The sequence below is a fragment of the Struthio camelus genome, chromosome 2 (assembly GCF_040807025.1).
Source record: "Struthio camelus isolate bStrCam1 chromosome 2, bStrCam1.hap1, whole genome shotgun sequence".
Taxonomy (NCBI): Eukaryota; Metazoa; Chordata; class Aves; order Struthioniformes; family Struthionidae; genus Struthio; species Struthio camelus.
This window is the reverse complement of record NC_090943.1, coordinates 131,644,178-131,661,206: the sequence shown is the minus strand read 5'-3', so window position 1 is coordinate 131,661,206 and position 17,029 is coordinate 131,644,178. Positions and strand designations below refer to the sequence as shown.

Below are 17,029 nucleotides of genomic sequence, written 5' to 3'. Positions count from 1 at the left end.
TAAGTGTAAAAGAGAGGATTTTCAAAGACATAACATTGGCAGTTAGGTGCCTAACTAATTCCTGCTGTAAATCTTGCTTGTGAGCCTTAGTTGATGGTGGCAGGCAAAACACCTCCACTTAATCAGAACACTGCAATTTGTCATTGCAAAAAGTAAGAATGGTAGAACTATTCTGTAGTTTTTAATCATATAGTATGATATAAAACTACAGCAAATGTCTGTAGTTGTATAGCTGCTGCAAGAGAAAGAGCAAAGTACACTCATTTATATCTGAAAGATTCACATCTGTCATCAGAAAACTTACTGCCAGCAGAGGGAGGAGAACTTTTGGAACCATCTCCTCCATATCTGCTGCTCAGTGGCTTGAGGCAGGGCAAAGATGAAGCAACCCTAAAACTTCCATCCTTTACATTCAGCATTAGCTGTTTGCATTTTAACTTTAAATGCATTAAATGATGGAAATCAGAAACAGTTGTTCTTAATAACTTACAATATAACAAATTCATTGGATTCAAGCTTGAGCAAACCAGATATGTCAGGTTTTGTGGTATGAGAGCTTGCTGGCGATTAGGATTAAATTGTAATGAAAAAAGGGCTACGGTCTGAGTAAGTGGGCTAAGCTGTTGACAAAAAGGTTGATTGCACATTTTTAGTGTATGGACGTTTTGCATTTCAAATAATTTTCGTGGAATGAGTTGTCCCTTTGTCTCTGTAACAGCCTGTGATTTTACAGTGATGTTTCCTTATTTAGAATATATGAAAATAAATATATATGCACACATATTTATTAACTTTATAATATATGTTTATATATTAGAGATTCTATGAATCAGCGATAGCAATGATGATAACCAGTTATCATTACTTTGTAGAAATTAATGATTTTTAAATTGTCAATTATTACCATAAAATGAAATAACTGACAATAACCTATTGTACTATGAAAAAGGCAAGAGTGTGCCAAGAGTTAAGGGAATAACGGTTATCTTACATACCCTGTATGATAATTATGGGTGTCAATTTCTCTGCTTGCATCTGTATTACTAGAATTCTGGATTAAGGGCTTTTTTTCTTTTTTTCTTCTTTTATTGTTATGGTAATATATGCAATGGGTAGCATCAGGTTAAATTCTGCAGTTCATTCTCATATTATATTCTCTTTGCAGTCATTTCAGGTTGTTACTTGAGAAACCACCATGTAAAAACTGAAGCCGGTATTATTCACCTGTGATCTGCCCGCAAAGAGACCTTACTCTTGTGATATTCTGTTTGCTGCACAAAGGTGCAAGTCCTCACTCCTCTCAGCTTCACCAGCGGTATTTTGTCAGTTGACCATTGATAGGAGTAGGCACACACGAAGCTTAGCGCACTACTCTTAGGGGAAAAAAAAAAGATGTGTTTTTCTACTCGTAACTTTTAATGGGCTAATTTATCCTGGTCTCTGCTGATGGAGTTGTGTTAATGTTAATGGGGCTCAAGTCGTAACATAAAAGTCTGTATGACTGACAGCATGGCAAATCCTGCCTCTGGAAGAATCAGTATGCCAAGATCATTGTAACAAGCTTCTTATGAAATTTCTTCCTTAGAATCCTGCTTCGTTTATCTTGATACCACATCAGAAAGAGATATGTAAAAAGAGGTTACAGGTTTGGTCCTATGATTGCAAGTATAAAAATTTTCTAAACTTAGTTTTTTCTTTTACTCTATTTGGAAAAGATATTCTCAGATATCTTGCTATCTGTCTACATGCTTGTCTATGAAATATGGTTAGTTTTGATTGGACTCTTCAATTACTCAGCTTAGTTTTCTGTAAAATTCAGACCAGTTTCTAGGGTACTGACGGAACTTGCACAAAAAAGCATTTTATTAAAAGCATTCCTGTGGATTATGGACATTTTTTAATTTGATTTTTTAATCAGAGAAGTTATTAGTGCTTTCGGTCAAAGCATATAGTGGTAGATATAATTTTCCCCATTTGACATTCTGGTCTTTCAGTACTGTTCTTTGATTACCAATATAGCTGTTGAATAGTGAAAGTATTTGGCATTTTTTGGAGAGGAGCGCCTGCAAATGGTAGGATTACCTTTTGTAGTTCAGCATGATTTCTTTTGCCAGAATCGAAAATAAATGTTTTTAGCAAGTTAATCAGAGTAGGAAAAAAAATACTCTTGCTATTTATACTTTAAATTTTAATAGTCATTCTATGTACTATAATGAGTCTGCGTCTTTCCTGACCAGTCTGATTATGACCTCTTAGGTTTCAAAGATCCCAGAGGAGGAAATGAAAGCAGAAGAAAAGGGACTTCAAATGTGAGGAAAAACTCATATCAAAACAAAAAAAAACCTTCTAAAAGTTATGGGAGCTTCCTCAGAAAAGATAGTTTGCCTGTTTGGAGGCAACATCTGTGGTTGTAAAATGGATCGACTTTGATTATCCAAAATACACCCAATGGTATGAGGATCCGGTTGATGTAAATTAGGTATTCAGCATGAGATAGAGAGAACCTCAAATTAAGTTTTCATTGCCTCCAAGAGAGCATTTGTCTGCTCTCATCTGTAAATGCCCATACAACTTTGGGGATGGAAGAAATTAGCTTTCATAACATATTAATGTCCTCTTGAATGACTCAGGTTGGTGCAACGTGCTGATGGGCATACTGTATGGATGTTAGTGCAGTGTCTGGACTAAATAAAACTCTAAAGTTATTAAAAACAGATTAATTGCTGAGGGGGCTGGGAGGATTCGACAAAATGTATTTTGTTCAATATAGCCTACTTTAAATGCTGGATGAGTGAAAAATATTCTTTTAACTACTGGTATATTTCTTCTGTATTGATCAGGTCTTAAAATGCTGATTGCAATTTGTTAGCACTTTGCTGTTTCTAAAACAAAAAACAATATAAAGAAGTCATCTAAATTGAGAATTAACAACATGCAGCAAATGGTGAAAAGCACAATGATTAAAAAAAGAATTCATGGTATTCCAAAAAATGAGGAATAAAAATGTTCTAGAAGTAAGCTTGTTCTGCTGCAATCTTGAGTATGATTTTAGAAAGATTAACTCTCAGTTCAGCTGATATTACATATTCTGTAATGTCATCTCTTGTGTTCCTTGGAACAAGATGTCTTGGTAACACCATATGAATTAGAAAACAATTTTTAAGAACATGTTCTTCCTGTGCCTGTGTGCTTCCCCTCTTTACTTTGACCATCAGGAGATTCTTTGCTTTGCTTTTGAATAGGAGTTCTATCCTAGAAATTTTTCTTTTCAAACCTGATAGGAACCTGGGAAATGGTTTGCTTTCAGTAAGTCAGAATTTTCAATGTGAAAGCATGAAATATATGATTACTGTATGAGGCCATGTGACATGGGAGAGACACGTAGATGTGTCATGAGGTCTGAGACCAGCTGTGCGTATCTAACATTTTTACAAGCGACTGTTCTGTAGCACGTTATGTGACTTGATGAAAGCAAACAGGAGAGCCTCAGGCAGGCATCAGCAGAAAGGACAAAAGAAAAGCAAATAAACAAGGTCTTGTTTAGCAGATTTAGAACAACTGTTTTGCATTTTGTTATGAAATTTTACTTTGAGATTTTCTTCTCTTTCATTTTAATTCTATTGGTTTTCATACAATTATTTCTGCTTTGAACCATGGGAAAAGACGGAAGAGTCATGCCCATGTTGCCCTGTAATTGCAGGATACCATTACGTATGCTGGTCAGAGTGAGATTTGCGTAATTTTATGCCCATTTGTAAATACTGAATGGCTTCTTTAATTTTTGAAAGCAGGTACAGATATACCCAAACTTATCATCACTTTACTAGCACATCTGCTGTTTCCATTTCCATAGTTTTTTTGAAAGTTCATTTTGATTATATTGCAGCTGAGGAAAGTTAGGAGTATATTGTTTGTGAGCAATTTTACTGATGGGACAAAATATGATAGATTGCATAGTACAGCTGTGTGCAGAGAACAATGTGTAAACTTTTCAGAGTAAACATTAGTTTTATTTACTGTAACAAAATATTTCCAAAAGGAATGTTTCTAAATTTTTTTTTAAATCTGCTTTGTTTTCAGGCATTGCTATTTCTGATGAACTTGAGAAGGTAAGATTCACTGTATGCCTAATGAACCATAAAAACAGACAGATGGTAATGGTAAATTTATGCAATGAGAACTAAGTCTCCCTGTCCTGCCATACATCAGTTCTATTGGGTTCAGAGGGAATTTGGGTATGAAGGGCTGTTGGGTAAGTATTGTACATTTGGATACGTTAAGAGCTTAATCTAGAATGGGCTGTCAATTGTGGAAAAAAATCTCATTCAGTTTAAAAGACCCTTAACGAGGCCATGCGAATGCTTCTGAGCTTGATACCATCTATGCGTGATATAATCTGTTGAGTGAGTTTAATGGTATACTGTTGGGAACATTTAGCTTTAAATAATTTTAATTCATGAAGTCAGGTTATTGGGCAGCTTCTGCATAATTACCTTACCTCAACTGTTACGGTTCATGAAAATCTTTAGAAATATTCTTTGGTCTCCAGATTTGATTAGGAATGCACAATCCATAAAAATCAATGTTCATTTCCCTGCTGAATGCAATATATAATGGTGTCTTCTGTTTTGGCCCTTTTGGAAAAGTTATATAGTTAACGTGAATTTAAATTTCAGCTGTAATGAACTCTATGCTGAAAGACTAATTAAGCTAATTTTTCAAAGTTCCAAGGATACAGAACACCCTTCTCTTCCCTGCTCTCACCGCTGAACAGCAGTTCTCTTTTAGTACCAAGAAACTTGGGTAATTTTCTTAGTATCAGAAATCGTTACTATCAGAGAAGGAAGATTAAAAAGTGTGAAAGGCACAGGACTAATCCTTAATATAGGAGACAATTTGTTTCCCTGTCTTTCCTTTCTCCCAGTAAAACGAGAGTGCAGTCCTTTCTGACACCAATGCATATGCAGTACCTCCAGTGGGTTTTCAGGAAGGGCCAGTTAGAGAAGATTGATCACTGCTACCATGTGATCCTATGCATATAGAGCTGCTGCTTCAAAACGATGACTCATCATTTTGGCCTTGATCTTGCTATATTTCACTTTTCACATTAAGTGGATAACAGAATCTAAGCCTTCCTTCCTACCATTTCTTTAACTGCTCAGAAGAGTATGAAAAATAAAATTACAAAAGCCCTTCCATTAGAACCCTTACCTTCCAGAATAATTACGAACAATTCATCTTAATTTGGTTTTGTTTAGTGAAAAACCATGAAATATCGCTGTTTTGTGGGAGGAAAAAGACATTTTGGGCTAGAGCCTGCGATAACGTGCTTCCATTTTTTAAGAGATTTTTTTTTCAGTGTTAAAACCCTTTTTAAAAGGTGATAGTCTTGCTCAAAAAAACCCCATGTTTTTAAGTTTAATTATTCTGTTAGAAAATTGAAGTGGGTAGCGTTGCTGGTGAATTTCCTAAGGAACCACTTTGAGCAAAGAGCGAATTTTCTTTTTGTTACCACATTATTTTATTGTTTATAATCCAAAATGGGAATATTTATTATAAAACTTAAGCTACGTGTTTTAATAGCATATACTGTCTGACAACTTTACAGTAGTGCATCTACTTTAGCATCAATTTCTGATGAGAACGGGTAAAGTGAACATGCTTGAAATCAAACATTATTTGGAAAATAAACAAATTAAATATAGAGCTCTTAACATTCTTGTTTTTTCAGTTACTTAATTTTTAGTCTCCATTGTCTTAGGGGAGCTTCATTGCTGTTTCTTGTCCTTTCCCTTAGGGATTTTTAATAGACGTAAAGGCTACTTCTGTACTGAGAAATAAGCATAGCCAGGACCATTCTGTGGAATGGAACAGCCTAAATTCATATTGTTAAGCGCCCTTTGCAACATGGCAGCTACATGCAGTCTGCCTGCTAGGAATGATCCCTTGCATGTTCCTTGTTTGTAACAGTGCTATTTGGTGTGGGCCAAAAGGAGCTGGGGACTACCTGACAGTGATTTAAGTGTATACAATTTCACCTGAACATGTCTTAGGCAATATTTTTCTTTTCAGGTATAAATGTAGCCAAGTTCATTGTTATTCTCTTCCTAGAAATAGCTACTGATACTACATCTTCCTTATCTAGGCTGCAGCAGCACTGAATCTTTTCTTAAACCACATTCTAATCTGTGTTTTGGATTCATTGTTTGGCCCTTCAGGTGCATGTGATTGGTTTAGAACAGCATGCCCAAACTTCACATTGGATTCTGTTATAAAATTGGTATTGCTTAGGTGTCATAAGAGATATGAAATTAAATACAATAATAAATTCTTCTGCACACTCTTGCTTTGTTTTTCTGACAGTTGGGAACGTTCTTGGGAGTCAGGACAGGGCCTATAGTGTTGCTGTCTTGTAGTTTAGATTCTAAACCCAGAGAAGACAGAGAATATGTATATACATTCCTTCATTTTTGTTTCCTGTTATGTATTTTTGTGAAATAGCTTCTTTCTGGCTGCAGTAGACTCTAGCTGCCCTTGTCAGGGGGGTTTTAATCAATAGTGTTGACTGATGTACCTCTTCCTCCAGATAATCCAGTTAACTAGTTACTTAGTTACATGAGTATTTGGATTTGGAAAACCAGTTTGCTCTCAATTAGAATCCCTTCTGTGGAAGGGTGTTTCATTTAAATGGAGTCTTGTGAAATAGCTGCTATTATTAGCTTTGTGCCAGTGCTTCTTAGGATTTCATTTAAAGGCAGAAAAAAATATAGGACAAAGAAAATATAGGAAGACGAGGTCGGTGTTTCAGTCAGAAGGGAAATTTTCAATTTGACACAATTTCATAACATTTCAGAATGTCACTGGTATCATTGCAAACAAAAATCCCTATGATTACTGCAGTTAAAACCGATTTATTATATCATTTCCCTCCTTCTTCATTTTGTTTACTTTAGACTTCTATTGTCTGGTGTTCCATGTTTCTGGTGATTCAGCCCCCTTCTCTACACCCTGGAAGCCATATAAAATCAGCAGCTGGCACTACAAGTACTGTGGGTACAGAGAGAAAATGGGGAGAGATGACTTGTGACTCACAGATTTTAAGACTAAAGTGCAGAGTTAGTGTTAATACAAACTCCTGAATTGAATCACCCTCTTTACCACTGAGGAGGAACTATTTGTGAAAGCGTACAATTCCTTAAACTCCTCAGTAATGTCAAGAATTTCTGTTAAACATAAAGAATTTGAGCTAGGATGTTACCCTTGATGTGAAAATGAATGAAATTCTACTATGGTTAAAAAATTGAAATTTGTGATAAGTTTCAGAAGTTTCCCAGGCCTGTTAGAACGCTTCCCTGGGAAGCAGAAGTTCCAATTCACGCAGAAGTGTAGAAGTGCCATACTACTGAAGTTCCTACGTTCTAGGTGAATGCTCTGACCATGAGACTACTGAATTAGGGGACTCATATGCAAAGATATGCCGCCTCTAGATTTCACTGCCACTGGAAGACCCTGTTTGTTTATATGTTACAAAGCAAATTGTAGCACTCATTAAATTGTAGTATATCTGCATTATAAGATACATAAAAGTGAAATGTAGCTGGGTTATTGCAGTGCAGAAATATGTTTCAAATGAGATTTATACAGTTGTACCTGTATTAGCAATATTACTGAAACAGACCATCAAAATATGGAGTTAAACCCCCTACCTCTTGACAGAGACTGACCAAATTAATGATATTTTAAACAAATGTAAAACGGTATGAGTAGGGGAAGGGTTATTCATCTTCTAGCTTTTGAGTGTCTAAAGAACACTTTCTGAATGTTTTCCAAGCCCTTTTTTTCCTGCAAATATAAAGGGCAGGCATATGTTCTTTTTAAAAAAAAAAAAAGAAAAAAAAAAAAAAGGAGATTTTCACATAATCATAATATTTCATGTATTAGAACTTCACTGAAAATACCATGTAATGTGAGACCTGTCGTACTACTGTGAGATTGGTTTGGAATTCCAAACCATTTCTTTCTTTCAGTCACTTTAAACATTAATAATGGGAAGATACCAAAGTATCGGAGATCCAGAATGAGACACATTAATGTGATCTAATAAATCATAGCACATTTCGACCCTCAAGCTTAATATTAACACGTTTTTTCTATCCTGTGTCTAGGAAGTACTTTCTTCTTGTATGCAGTAAGTAGGTAGGACTACAGTGAACACTGGTGCTAATTAATAAAATAGAGAGAATATCTAAGTCATCAAAAAACAAAATTATGCCCACACAAAAGTTTTTCTTACTGTGGAGGCTCCCTCAAAATGCACGCATGAGATTAGGAACATGGAGTTTTTTAAGCTATGCTTAAATCAAGGGATGCCCAAAGGTCACTGTGCTCCCAGGAGTAGGGTGCATACCCTCTACCCAACATTGCGATGAGATTCAGCTGTCTTCTGATTTCCACGTAAAGGAAGCTTGAGCATATCAAATTGGTAGCCACTGATGTGTGCACCATAAAATAATCCTCTAGATTAATTTCAGTGCAGACCTACCTTGTCCCAAAGAAATTTTTGCGTATAGCAATGTGACTTTCAATCTCTTCTGGTATTTATGGGGATATGAACTGTAAATTGGTTAAGATTCTAAGGTTTATATAGAAGTGCATGTATAAACTTGACTATGACAGAATATGTCATGTGAAATTATTCAAGCTTATGAAGGAAGCTGCCAACTAATGGCATGGTGTTCTCTATAGAGCCTTCTCTGGTTTTCTGTTTACTGTTCTCACTGTGGCTGCTTATATAGTTGAAAGGAGGAAAATATATTAGGTCATTGAAATTGTGGAGTATTAATCTAACAAGATTCTAAAATCTTGACAAGGGAATACAGTGAGTCAAGGCTTTTTTACACTTCTGTTAAATAGAGCTTGAAAACACTACTGTGCGGGATGGTCTAGTCCCTACAATGTCTAGAAAAGAAATCGGCATAACAAGGGTACACACAGCATTAATAGTTTACTTATTCATATGCTGATAGCATAGTGTAGTGTCAGGGAAAAGTTGTTGTTCTGAAAAAAGGCAAATCTTTAGGTGCTCTTCACTTTCCACCTAAGAGGCTAACAGCTTTTAGCACGATTGAAACAGCAAGTAGGTGCAGGTTTAATTAGCACCAACAGCTACTTTTTATTCATTAGTAGAAATTATCCCAGGAAGAAAAGGAGGAGAGCAAAGAACTAGAGTAGCAGGAAGAAACTTCAAAGGGAGCCAAAGGGTTCTTACTTAAACTAGTTCAGGCATCTTCCGCAGTGATTGTATTTTGTGCAGTGGAATAGTCTTCCCAAGTTGCAGGCATGTGATGGTAATCAGCCTATCAAGTGATAGGGACCACTCTCATCTAATTTACGTTAACCTGACTATGACACAGCACAAGCAGACAAGTAAAATGTATATTTTTAACTACATAAAAGAAATACACCAATGATTAGAAATTCTAAAACCTCTGAAGCCATGCTGTTTTCCTCAGATTTCTCTCTTTTCTATTAGCTTCAGTCAATTTTCAGTGGTCATGCTGTCTCATGTCAACCTTGCAAAAAATCGACATTGTGTAAAAAGTGAATTTAGTGAAGTGATGGGGAACTCTGGACAAGCATACACAGAGTGGAGTGGTCATGCCCACAAAAGCACATCACAGAAAAAGACAGAACAAAACAACAAGGGTGAATGAGCCTAATCCAGGGCCTATTCCATATTTAGTTCTGTCAGATAAAATTTCTTGAGGTTCGACTGAGTGAAAGGAAGTTATAGAATCTAGCTAGAGTGGGATAAATGTATTCATAAAAAAAATACTTCGCAATTCCTTTTTTCCATTTCAGGAGTAGAAGCCTCTATTTCAAACTGTGCTTTCAGCATGATCTGAATGAATTTAACCATTAGTAAGAGACTTCAAACATGATTTGTTTTTAGGAAGATAAGAAAGTATTATTGCTAGGCTAGGTAACCACCGTGCTGTAGTTTTTCCAGATGCTCTTTGTTTGGAAGGCATTATGTTATGGCAGGAATTTTTAATGAGACACTGAGCTAGATAAGAGCCAAAAGGATTTGTCTTCCTAAAATTTTCTCTCATTAAAAGATAGGAATAGAATATATATCACTTCTAATTAGGAACACGGTGTTTGAAATGTCTTTCCTATCCTAGAAATGTATTTAAATAAAAGAATAAATATTGCTATCCCATCATTTCATTATGGCATTTTTTTGGTGGGAATGCCTTTTCCTAGAGTTTGACTGTGCTGTTGTACGTGGCCTTCCTCTGCATGCAACCATAACAGTATGAAAAAAGAGAATATCTACTGTTTCAGAACAGGTTTACTGTGCAACTTAGAGACAGTTTGTTTCTTTAATCTAAATTCCTAATATAATGATGCAAATCTATTGTTTTGAATATTCCAGATACATTTTACTTGCTTTTTGTAATCTTCTCCGCTTATGTTCTTCCAGTAAGTGGTAAAAAATATGATTACTATTTTCAGAAATGCATTTTATTAGGAGGTTAGTGCATTTCCAAAATTGAAAGATACGTTATGTAAAATCCCAGAAGGGTTACTTTTAAAATGTCCAGTGCAGATTTATGTATTAATTTAGCATTAATTCATAATGATTGTACTGTTCGTTATGCAAGTGACCTCATCTGTTGCTTAACATAACTGAAACAGGGCTGGTTCTAGGAGTTGTGGATTTATTTAAAAACAACAACAACAACAACAAAACAGAATCTTTCAAGAGGAATTAAAAAAAGCCCAAATTTATACAGTTACTTTTGAAAAGCAAGAAAGATGAGAGATGCAAAGCATCAGGATAGGCAAATCTCTTGGAATTTTGCTAGTGGAAATTTTTTCATTAGTCCATGACTGTTTCTGGGCATTAGAAATCTGAAATTGTAGTGTGTTGTACTATTTTAATGAGTAATTTTATTTTCAAGGTTTTTTCTTTTCTTTTCCTGCTTAAATGCGTGGTTGGGAACAAGCAGTGCACAATTTTTCTTTATTTCTTTTTCAGGACACAACAGGTTTTAACACCCCCCTTCTCAGACCTCGTGTGATTGGAGAGTGGATTGGCCGTGAGGAGAATGATGCTGATCCACTGGCTGCTGAGATGTTGCAACCACCGATACCAAGAAGTAAAAATGAACAGTGGGACAGTGAGGATAGCAGCAGTCCAGGAGGAAGGTGGGATTTTGATTTTGCCTGGAAATCTTATAATTTGTGAAAAAGAGGTTGCTCTTTAGTGCCCTGTTTCTAAGAGTGGAACACAGGGCTTCTAAATTCCCACATGGAGTGTGGCAGCATGCAAAATGTATGGTAGTCATTAATATGACTTCTAATGCTTTTGCCTATGATTAACTTTATGCTCATTTGCAATCCCATAGTTTTATTCCTGTGTGTAAAGCTAAGTGTGTGTTGACAAGATTGGGACCTATTACTTAATAATTTTATGATGTATAGCCTTAGTCAGCTACATCAAGCCTTTCTGTCTTTCAGTGGCTGGTAGAAGCTGTTCATTAATCTTGATACGTTAGTGATAAATCTGATTTTCTCATTTAAAGGAAAGATAGACAAGGAAAACAGTGTCTGTTATTTTTTACAGGATTTCCTAAATTCATCTTCAGTTCTTAAACTTGGCATCTTGGTGTTAATAGTAATTCTTTCTCAAAAGAAATTTGTTTTCTCTGCAGTAAATACCTTCTGATGATTCACTGTAGTCAATTATAACTTGGCTGAGTATGTTTGTTTGTTTATGTGCTTCAGCTACACAGAAGAGGTAATCATTTTTCCAACAAGCACATTTTCCACGATTTAAAGATGCCTGTTTCTTACAGACAGCGAAATATATGCAGCCTGTCTTTAAAAGTGATTCATGCTGCTTTTTTTTTTTTTTTTTTAAGTGTAAAGTTTGTGCAGGGCCTCTGTTAATTGCCTGAACACCTATTGTTCTCCCTCAATATTGTAGCCTTTCTCTTTAACTGTAACTAGTACCCTGAATGCAACAGACAACTTTTTCTTCCTCTTTTAAGAGTGCACAAACCCTCCAATTTCCCTTTGAAAAGGTCCAAGAAATTCCTTCACTATGTCCTTGAGGTGTCTTTTACATTGGAATTCACCTCTTAACAGGAAACTAGCCTGTCATTTGCTGTGCTCTTACAGGCTGCACTCATTAACTTTCCTCACACATTGGGAACATTCATTATCCCTGCGCACTTCTTCTTTTAATCAGATTATTGTGGGATAAATTGCACCTACTACTATTTCAAAGAAGTAGCAGTGCGTAGTAATAATCCCTCAGCCAAACTTTGGACTGGAACCAAAAGAACTGGAACACTGGGTCTGTTTAGTGCTATTGCTGGGAAAGTAATGTAGTCAGCAGCTGGTACTGCAGCTTGATTGTGGGGGCCTGATTTTCTGTTTTTCCTTATTCAGCAGTCCAATAAGGAAACTGAACAAAGAGCTGATCCATGTTGCAGAGAGCATAGTGAATATTGTATCCCTCCTCTCAATAGGAAGGAACAGAAGTAAGCATATCTGATCTCTGAAAAGGTGCACAGAGAGTAACAAAGATTCAAAACCGAGTATTTTTCTCTCTGTAGATAGCACTACAAGCTGTGAGAAACTTCACAGCTAGTAATGTAATGAAAGACTGTGGTTAATGGCTTTGAAAGTATTTGAACAGCTTTGTTGAGTACCATGAAAAGATCACTATTGCCTGCTCATATGGAGTAAGGAGAACATGTGGTGCTTGATGTCTGAAAGGAATCATGGGAATCTGATATCTCTTGTTTTAGCAGCAGTGAGTGCTGAGGAGCTTTTGAAAAATATGTGTCATTAAGTGGGAATACTGATTTTCAGTGAAAATGAATAACTATTAAATTACATGCAGCATATGGATTTATATTCGGGTGACCCAGTTTGTCTGGGATAATTCTTTGCTTCATTAGCATTACATCAGGTTTTATAAAGCATGTATAAAAATCATGTTGGCAGTCTTACAAAATACATACAAAATCACAGAACTTCAAAATAGTGATGATACGGAAACTGATGCCACCTATGTATGGAAGTTCAAAAGACCCATGTTGACCAAGGTTCATCTGAATGTTCATAATAGTTCACTAATAACAGGCAATTTCTTCAAGGTCTGATTCAGTGTTACTGGGAATTAAAGTACTATCAGTAGAGTTTGGAATTGGCAATACTCCAAATATGAGACAAGTAGTAGGTAATAATAATTTAGTTTTAATGTAGCATACACACAGAACATTTAAAAGTAATGGGAGGAGTATTGTTTTTGTAACACTAAATGAAACTCTCAAAAGAGCAGAGTTGTTACCACTTACAAAGTGTTTTTGGCTACCTCATTTATATTTCGTTAATCTATTTCATAGCTAACAGAGCCAGATAATTCAGTTAGATTTTTATCTGGCAACTAAAAGATGGAGCAATTCAAAATTCACAGCAAATGTTTGTGATTTATGTGTTGTAAAATCTAATTTATCAACATTGTAAAACACTTTTAATAAAAAGTGATAGTTTTGGTTGCTTGCTATCATGATTTATGTGATATGCCACCAAGCTCTCAAAACTAATCCTAATTAAACTACAGAGTAAGAGTAGAATAGCAGAGTAAGTGTGTCACATCTCTGGTAAGGTAATTGCCATCGGTGCCTTAAGCCGTGGACTCTGTCTGTGTATTGTTCTCACAAAGCATAGGCTGCAAGTTTTTTTCTGTTTAGGGGAAAATGAAGTCCTGGTTCTTTAAAAAATTCATCGCATTCTACAGGGGACTAAATAGAATGGCATATTTCTGTGGACCGCTGCTCTGTTGATTACGCATTCCCTTTTTCAGTACAGTTCTTTTCAGCATAAGGCAGAGTATAGCAAGTATTCATAGTACATGAAATTTGTAAATCTGTGAGCTATCTGCTTTTTCTGTCATTGCAAGCATGAGCCTCAGTTTTTACTCCACTTAGTAGTGGACAGTGGGAAAGAACCACTGTTGTCTCCTTAAGAAAATACATTTTTGTGGTCGTGAGAAATGGAAGCTGACATGTTGAGTATCTGAACATCAGGCGAACTTACTTAAAAAGAAGTGGAGTTAAATTTTAGCAACAGTTTTCAGATGTTTGCAACAGATCCACGTTCCTGCAGTATGATTTAAAAGTCTGAGGCATTTCAGACACCCTCTTGAGGGGCACTGAACTTCTCTCCCGTTGTCTTTATCTTGGGAGTGTAAAGAATCATAAAAATTGCCAGCTGCAGCAATCTCTGCTTTAGACCCTTCTGCTAATTTCTGTGCATTTCCAGTTATCTGTTACATAGGTTGGGAGCACAAGTCAACAAGTAATAATGAGGATTTTTATAACTCTATGCAGTGCTTAATCCTGAGTGGTTAGGATAATAAAACCACGCACAGCAGTTCTTAGTTCCCAGTTACTATTGTTAAGGAACAGTAGCGCTTAGTAATTGACATCTTGTTTTTCTGTATATGTAATGTATTTAGACCTGACGAAGTGCTTATAAAGTCAATAGAAGATTTCCCATCACTGTCTGATCAAAATTTTAGGTAGGAATTGAAAGGATGAAGTGACATAGAACGTGTAATGATCTGGAATAAATGATAACTAGCTGATTGTTTGTGGTCTGATGGTATTAATCTTCAAATCTGGAAGGCATCACGGGCAACAGTAATTTGACAAAAGTCTGACATATTTTGTAGAGAGTCCTAGTAAGAGAAAGTTGTGCTTTCCTCCCTCACAGCTTAAAAATGGAGCCAAAGACCAAAGGACTAAAACAGCAACAGCAGCAACATAAGAAACTGCTGGCTGCCATGCTTTCTCAGGACTCCTTTGATTCGGCCCAAAGCACAGCTCCATCTGTAACCGAAGAAGATATTGACAATGAAGATGATGCAATGGAACTGCTGGGTAACTGCAAAAATTATATGTATTTTCTAATACTTTTTATTATAGATTAATCTAAAAATATAATAACCAGTGAAAAACAAATTAGTTTGAATCTGCTTCCTCTCTTTGAGGCAGCTATTTAAAAGTTAATAGGGGTTAATTGATAAGTTTCAGCAGTGAATATAATGAAGATCACTATATATTGTGAAGAAACTGCCAGGTACATGACAGGCTCGATGCTCACTGCTTTCTCCTTTTCCTGGAATTAACTACTTATTATCACTTGAGTGAAAGGAGGAGAGTTGTTGAAGAAAGTTAATTAATGCTCTCTTTTTGCCATTTTTAAAAGCTCCAAAGTAAAACGCTTGAAAAGTAGTCATTGACTTCATTTTTTATGGTTTTTGTTATAAAGCAAAATGTAGGATCAAAGCACATGAAATATGTAATCTCAAAGGATAGCTCAAGATTCTTGTGTTTAGGAGTTCTGTCACAAATTATTTGTTGATAGAGAATTTGAATTCCGGATTGGACCTTAATCTAAAAATAGAAAAACATCTGATGCTCTAGTGTGGTTCCATAATTTCAGTGTAGTTGTATTTCTGTTGCTTCCTTATGGCAGTTCTCATATAATAACAGAATCACAGAGTCGTAGTATAGCTGATGAGGTTAGGAGGGAGTGCTGGAAATCATCCACTCCCCCTGCTCAGACAGGATCAACTAGAGCAGGCTACTCAGTTGCCTTTTGAATATCTCCTAAGATATTCCACAGCCTCTCTGGGCAGCCTGTTTCAGTGCTTGAGCACCCTCACCGTAAACAAGTTTTTTTCTTATGATTAAATAATCATGCATTAACGTATACTTTTTTTCAGTAATTTCAAGTTTGATGCGTGCGATTGTATTTAAAAGAAAGAAGGTGTAAGGGTCTGGATCTCTCCAACGCCACACGAGTTTAATTTAGTTTTTTGTATTTGCAGGAAGTCGCACTATTTGTGACTGCAGGCTTGCTGCTCTGTAGAATGAGTTGATATTTCCGGAATTAATCTATGGATTCCAGTGAAGGCCATAACTGTTTTTGTCTGTAGCTATGTTATCTCCTTATCTCCTCCTGCAGTTTATAAATCTTTTCAACTTTATCAGTGTGATATATAAAGAAAGCTGAATGAGTATCTTGATCTGACATAATTCACAGGATTTCTCTAACGTAGGATTCTGTGGCATCCAAAAGGTACAGTAGGTAAGTCTGATGCTATTGGCATCTTTATGTGTGATGAATGGAATAGACTCTCTTCTTAACTTATGTGGGGATAGTGAGGAAAAGGTACCCAGGCAGGTTTGCTTCTCCTGTGTCTAGGTCTTTCCCTCTGGCATTTGAATCCCTCAAGATATAAGGAACTAGAAAGGCAGTATAAAGAAAATGTTATTTTCTAGTGTCTTGAGCTTTGGCCAGAATATTATCCATATGCAAACAAGTGTTTTTTTGTAAGAATGCAGCTATAAAAATCCATCCTGAGGTATATCCAGGTTTTGTGTCATGCAAAAGCTAGAATATTTGTTTATCCTACATTTAAACAAAACTGGCAGAGTTTATACAAAATTAACTTAAAACTGTAAAGGGTCACAAACAGGACCTCTGGCCTAGGACAGAGTTTTATGTAAGCAGTTCTGAGATTTGGAAGCAAATCATATTCCTTGAGTAACCATGGTTAGAATGATTATAATATAGCCATGTTATAGTAACTACCACTGATAGAAAGTTCACTGTATATATCTTAATTTTGGAATTGCTGTGGTTCTGAAACACTGGCTTTTATTTTAATCTCATTTTGTGTTTTGCTGACAGTACATATTTTAGATTCTATGTAATTGTAAGAATTTGCACAGGACTTCTCGAAACTTGAGTCTACGACATGATGTGACGTGAAAAGCGTTTTATTTTCTTTTGAAGGTAACATAGAGAACTTAAATTTTTATCAGGAAACACAGATATCCTTAATTGCTATATTTTCCAGATCAGTGTCTCTATGATATTGGGATTGAATTTTTATGTTATATACTGCATTAATCCATTAACTGCCTTGATGCTTTTT

General features: G+C 35.9%; 1 protein-coding gene across 3 annotated transcripts in view; it reads left to right on the top strand.

Moving 5' to 3' along the window:
* C2H8orf34 (chromosome 2 C8orf34 homolog) overlaps positions 1 to 17,029 on the top strand; it is a 164,141-nt gene that overhangs the window by 49,529 nt on the left and 97,583 nt on the right. For all 3 annotated transcript variants that reach the window (XM_068932555.1, XM_068932556.1, XM_068932554.1), the window contains 3 exons: positions 4,081 to 4,109; positions 11,045 to 11,214; positions 14,797 to 14,963. In XM_068932555.1, the coding sequence (XP_068788656.1) occupies positions 4,081 to 4,109; positions 11,045 to 11,214; positions 14,797 to 14,963 (366 nt within the window). The remainder of the gene's footprint in view (positions 1 to 4,080; positions 4,110 to 11,044; positions 11,215 to 14,796; positions 14,964 to 17,029) is intronic.